Here is a 6,134-nt window from a genome sequence, read left to right on the forward strand (position 1 = left end):
TTTTTTTTAAATATTCGAGAGCATTTAAATTTTTCATGTGTTAAGAATTGTATTTTTACTAAATATATATATATATATAGTTTAAAAAATGTTTTTCAAAAATAATTTATCAGAAGATTCTGTATTTTACTATCTCCATATTTATTTGTTTAAAAAAATAACTATGAGATTTGCTGCCATGGATGAAATCAAGATAGCGTAATTAATATTTCATATGATCGTTGAAGATATTTATTAATCGCAGATTTTATTACCCAAATTAACTACCAACCCATGATTTTACAAGGAAAGTCGCGTGAATAATTTGTTGTCTATATATACAGATATCATCTTCGCTTTCTACGCAGAAAAAATTCGAAAACTTGACAGTGCAATGGAGTATCACCATGTTTCCTCTAGATTTTCTCAGCCGCCGGCGATACATATCCTAGTCGCCAACGGAGAGAATTATGGTTTCGTGCTTCCCATTCCCATCCCGAGCGTGGACTCTATTTGGGGTGTTGGTTTGATCATTGGCTGCCCCTTGTTTGAAAGCCACCCACACGGGGACCGTGCGACCATCAGACAAAGTAGCCGCGGCACTCCCTTCCAGCCGTCGGGAAGTCTTCAAGGGGGGGTTCACGAAGACGACGTATGGATTATAAATGCGCGCGATCATCATCCTCTACATTCGACTCCGGAAGCCAGTCCGCAGGCTCCAAGCACCAGAAATGGCTTGACAGATCAACACAATGTTTCTAAGTTCTTGGAGACGAGGAATTCAGATGCGAGTGGCAGCGACGAAGAAATCTGCGTCGTGTGTCAAGATGATTTGATTAACGATCGGATTGCGACGCTGGATTGCAGGCATAGATATCACGTGGAGTGCATAAAAACTTGGCTTACTATGAAGAACTTTTGCCCCATCTGCAAAGCGGTGGCTATCAATAATGTAGATTCTTAAAAGTACTGTTCCACTTTGATTGAATTGTAGTTTTATTTGGTTTTCCAAAAAATTCATTGTTCGTGATAATCACACGCCTTCCTTAGTTTCTTGCACCAGTTATTGTTATTTTCTTGTTTTCCTCTGTAATTCACTCTATTGAATGGAACCGAAATACAATTTTTGGTAGAATTTTTCTAAAAATATTACTGATAAAAAATGAAATTTGCGACAAAGTTAAAATTTCAAGTCATGCTTGTTTATCTATAAATTAAAGAAGTTAATCAAATTACGTGATCTTGTTTAATGTAGATGATTTGATTACACAATTTTTTTTCAGGATTTGATTTCGTTTCATACGATTTATATCATTAGGACACCTATTTCAACTTTTGTTTTGGTGATAGATTCTTTTGATTTTGAAGGAATGATTAAAGTATTAAATTGGAAAATCATTAATTAGATTTATCCAATTAAATGAATTTGTAACTTTACGGATACTTTATTTAATAATTATTATTTTTGTATTTGAACATTTTTTTGCAGATTACAATTTACAATGTTCTTTAAATCATTTTAATATTACATTATCTTTGAAGTTATAAGTCAAAATAGTAATATTTAATTAAAAACCCCAAATTTTATATTAGTTTTGAAACTTTATAAACTAAATAGAAAATGGAAAATAAATCGGTCCAGTCAGATCGATTTTTTTCTATATGGTCCTTGACTAACCATAAAAAAATACTTTTGCATTGGTCAACATGTGTTTGTTCATATTACATTTTGTACAAAACATCTAAAATTTATAATAAATATATGTTTTTTGAAATAAATATTTTAGATCTAACACTAATATATGATTTTTGAGTATCCAAACACGTATAACAAATTTTTGTATTAATGACACGTTTTTCAGATGAAAATTTACACAAAACATTAAATATGTGATATTTCAGTATAAACTTTTTCAAATCGATACTAGTATATGATATTATAGCACACAAACAAGTGTAGTAAGTATTGAAATTAATAAAATTGTTCCAATTTTATACTCAAAATTTTGTATTTTGTATCATATCTAAAACAATTTATTCTATAATATTATATATATTTTCAATGTTTTGTATCGAATTTCATCCGAAAAATAATTGTGGGCTCAGAGAGTGCAAAAACATTTTTGTGTGAATCAAGAACTACAGAAAATATTTCGATATAACGTGAACTGAACACATATTTAACTATAGTACTGTTAGAAACAAATAATTGTGGGCTCCGAGAGTTACATACGACAATGACTATTATATGTTGTACGGAATAAAAACATTTTAGAAACAAATTCTTGGTACAATATTTCCAATTTAAAAAAATGGTTGCTAAAAGACATCAATGCATCCACCACAATTACAAATATAAGCAACATATCTAGAAAATAAATTGCAAACAAATAAAGTTTACAAAGACACTAGAATAACAACAAATTTTTTCTTAATTGGGGTACTTCGACATCGCAATTAAGTTATCTCTCCACATATCATAGGAAGTAAAATTCTCAAATAAATCATAATCTCTTTGGGGAAGGTGGGCTTAGTGTGTCCTTTTCCAAGTCCTCAACAAGATAGTCTGGCATCCGTGATCAAATGAAATTGTGTAACAAAATGCAAGCTATTATGATTCCATTTTGAGTTTTCAATGGGTTGAAAGGATTTTGAATGATAGCCCATATTTTTGTAAGCAAACCAAAAGCACTTCCGATCATGTTTGTAGTTTTGTTGTGTCTCCAATTGAAGAACTTTTTATAACTATGTGGGGGTACTTACGCGATTGCCTCGAGCATCTCTATGGTATAATACTCTTCTATACGGAGTCAAGAATCTTTGGACATTTGTGTGTCCGTTGTCATACAAATATTAACAACCTACAATTAAAATCACATATTTTGTTAAACAATTTATTGTTATAGAAATTTGTAAAACATTATAATAGTATATTGATATGACATCATAATATTAAACCAAATATTTTAACCTCTTTGAACTTTGAGTTCATCATCACGAGTTAAGGCATCACAAATAACTCTTGCATCTGTTGTCGATCTTTCCCATCCACACAATGTATAAATGAAGTTCATATCTCGGTTGCACGCGCTCAACACATTCAGTACTACAATGATTTATTTTCAAGTTCTATAATTTCTTTTTTCAGAAATTTGTACGTGAACGTTTGCATATGTACCGTTCAATGCACCTACACAGCCCAACACAATAAAATTTATGCATATAAAAATGATAGGTCAATGTCAGTGTTACATAGCAGTATGCTTGATAGATTCTTCTTGTATAGTTACATTGCCAAAAAGCAGTGTTTTTATAACCGGACCGTTAATCGAACCGGTCAAGCCTTAAAAAATGGTTCAACCGGTTCAACCGGTTCGACCGGACGGTCGAACCGGATCAATAAAATTAATATTTTATTTATTTTATATAATAAATAAAATAGTAAAATATTGATTATTTATATTTTTATAGTTTTTATTTAATTTTTAAGATGAAAATTACAACAAATATCAAAATAAATATCAGTTTTCAAATTCAAAAATCCAAATTACACATAACATGTAACCAAATAGTGATGACCAAGTTTAAGTGCCCAAGTAACATCAAGATTAATTATAAAAAAAGTAGTAAACATCAAGTTTCTTATTAAAAAAAGTAACCAAATAGTGATTACCAAGTTTAAATGTCCAAGTAAACATCAAGATTAATTATAAAAAAAGTAGTAAACATCAAGATTCTTATAATAAAAAAAAGTGTCTAGTTGCAAAAACCGTCGCTATTTAGCGACGGTTTAAAAAAACCGTCGCTAAATAGCGACGGTTATTCTTAACCGTCGCTATATAGCGACGGATTATGAAATAACCGTCGCCGATCTCTGGGCAATTTTTTTTATAATTTCACAGACCCGGCCGGTTCCTGAAGACCGGCCGGTTTCCGGTTTTCCCGGTTGAACCGGGTTTTAACCGGTTTTTTCCGGTTAAACCTGTTTTCCGGGTTTTTATTTATGTCCGGACCGGTCTGGTGACCGGTTCGCGGTTGAACCGGTCCAACCGGCCGGTCCGGTCCGGTTTTGAAAACATTGCCAAAAAGTACATTATTCAAAAAATGTAAATATTACCTTGAACCACTTCCATGTCTTGTCGGTGCAAGTGTAAGTGACCGTGGAAGGCTTCACAAGCAATATAGTGTGTAACTTTAGGACCGAGCCTAGAAATGAACGCTGATTGTTTGACCGCTTCGTACATAATCATGATCAATAATTCGATTTTTCTTATGATCTCGTAAGATAGACAAAAATATTTTCACCTTCTCTTCAATCCTCACATATCTAAAATCTCACATCCCCTTGACATGAGTTAGCGAATAACATAAGTAGGCAAATTAATTTATATACATCCTCAAATTCGCCACACTTTGAACATCTCATGTTTCGATAATTCTATGCAAATGATTTATTTTTGCATTTATTCTTTTAGTCATGTTGTATGAAGATGATGTTCTATGTACTTGACGTTGTCTTCTTGCGAGTAATCTCATACGATGTCGTACTAAAAAATATACTATAAAATGGTACGAACCATCATTAGGTGCAATAGCTGAAAAAGTCTAATGTCACTACAAGAAAATGCTATAAGACAACGGATTTTATCCATTCCCGCCTCAAAGAACAATTTGTGACGGTTTTGACAACCGTCGCAAATGAAAAATCGTGGTTGTAACTACAATTTGCGACGGTTTCAAAGGATAGTGGCGACGGGTTTAACAACCGTCGCCAATATTAAATGCGACGGAACACCTATATAAACCGTCGCTAAATGTAGCGACAGTTTTTATGTGCAAAATGTCGCTACTTAGCGACGATTTATAATTCCGTCGCTAATATTTTAGCTAGAATAAAAAAAATTTAAAAATTTTAAATCTGTGTTGTGAATTGGTACAATCTTGTAAGAGATAAAAAAATTTAAGTGTCGTGAAGTGATAAAATCGTGTAAAAGATAAAAATTTTAATTGTTTTGAAGTGGTAAAAAAATCGTGTAAGATATAAAAATTTTAAGTGTTGTGAAGTGGTAATAAAATCGTGTAAGAGGTAAAAAATTTAAGTGTTGTGAAGTTGTAAAATCGTGTAAGAGATAAAAATTTTAAGTGTTGTGAAGTTGTAAAATCGTGTAAGTGAGAAAACTTTTAAGTGTTGTGAAGTGAAGTGGAAGAAAATGGAGCGAATTTGTATGTATTTATAAAAAGGGGTGGAAGAAAATGGAAAAGTTGCGACAGTTTTGTTATAACCGTCGCAAATAATAGCAACGATTTTAGTAAACTGTCGCTAATGTTAGCGACGGGTTATTTGTACCGTCACTAAATTCAAATTTGCAACGGTAATACATGAGATGGTTGCTAACTTTAGCGACGGTTTAATATACACTGTCGCTAATATGAAATTAGCGACGATATAACTAAAACCGTTGTCGTATGTGTGTTGTTGATTCTGAAATTTCTTGTACTGTGTAACGACGTCTACTGTTCATTTTGCATGTTTACTTCTAAATATAAAAAAATTAAGAAAGAACTAATTTTTTCAAAAGCATAAATATAACTCAGCACAAATTGATTTTAAAAAAAAATATTAACTACAGTATATGTGTTCAATTTTCTACAATAGAAGAAAATCAACTTAGTTGGACAACATATCAATGTGCATTAGCGAGATTTCATTAAAAAATATATATATATGTAACATAACAAGAAGAAATCAAGCAAATATGAGGAGATAAATATTTCATTTCAACTAAATAGGATATTTTTAAGTTTACCGATAAAGTTCTAACAAACAAATACCCTAAAGAATATGTCAATAAATTGCTATGAATCTACTGTAATTGATATTGTTGAACAAATGTAAATTGATTGCCCTCCTCAAATTAATTATAATATGTTTTTTGAAGTGAAAAGGGAGTTACTTACTTTACTCATATGATAGTAACGAAATCGAGATAGAAAGAAGTAAAAGTTTTTAAGGTCTCATGTGAGACGGTCTTACAGATTTATGCTCGCAAGATGAATTGAATTGGTCCGTACCTTGAGGAAAAAATAATAATTTTAACGTAAAAACAATATATGCTCGTGAGATGAATTGACTTGGTACCTTGAGGAAATAATAA

At 31.6% G+C, this 6,134-nt stretch overlaps 1 protein-coding gene across 1 annotated transcript; it reads left to right on the forward strand.

Moving 5' to 3' along the window:
• The first annotated feature begins 373 nt into the window (after positions 1 to 373).
• Positions 374 to 943, forward strand: LOC140830230 (probable E3 ubiquitin-protein ligase HIP1). The gene has a single exon (XM_073193512.1). The coding sequence runs from the start codon at positions 374 to 376 to the stop codon at positions 941 to 943; it is 570 nt and encodes a 189-aa protein (XP_073049613.1).
• The last annotated feature ends 5,191 nt before the right edge of the window (positions 944 to 6,134 follow it).

The sequence above is a fragment of the Primulina eburnea genome, chromosome 4 (assembly GCF_022965805.1).
Source record: "Primulina eburnea isolate SZY01 chromosome 4, ASM2296580v1, whole genome shotgun sequence".
Classification (NCBI taxonomy): Eukaryota; Viridiplantae; Streptophyta; class Magnoliopsida; order Lamiales; family Gesneriaceae; genus Primulina; species Primulina eburnea.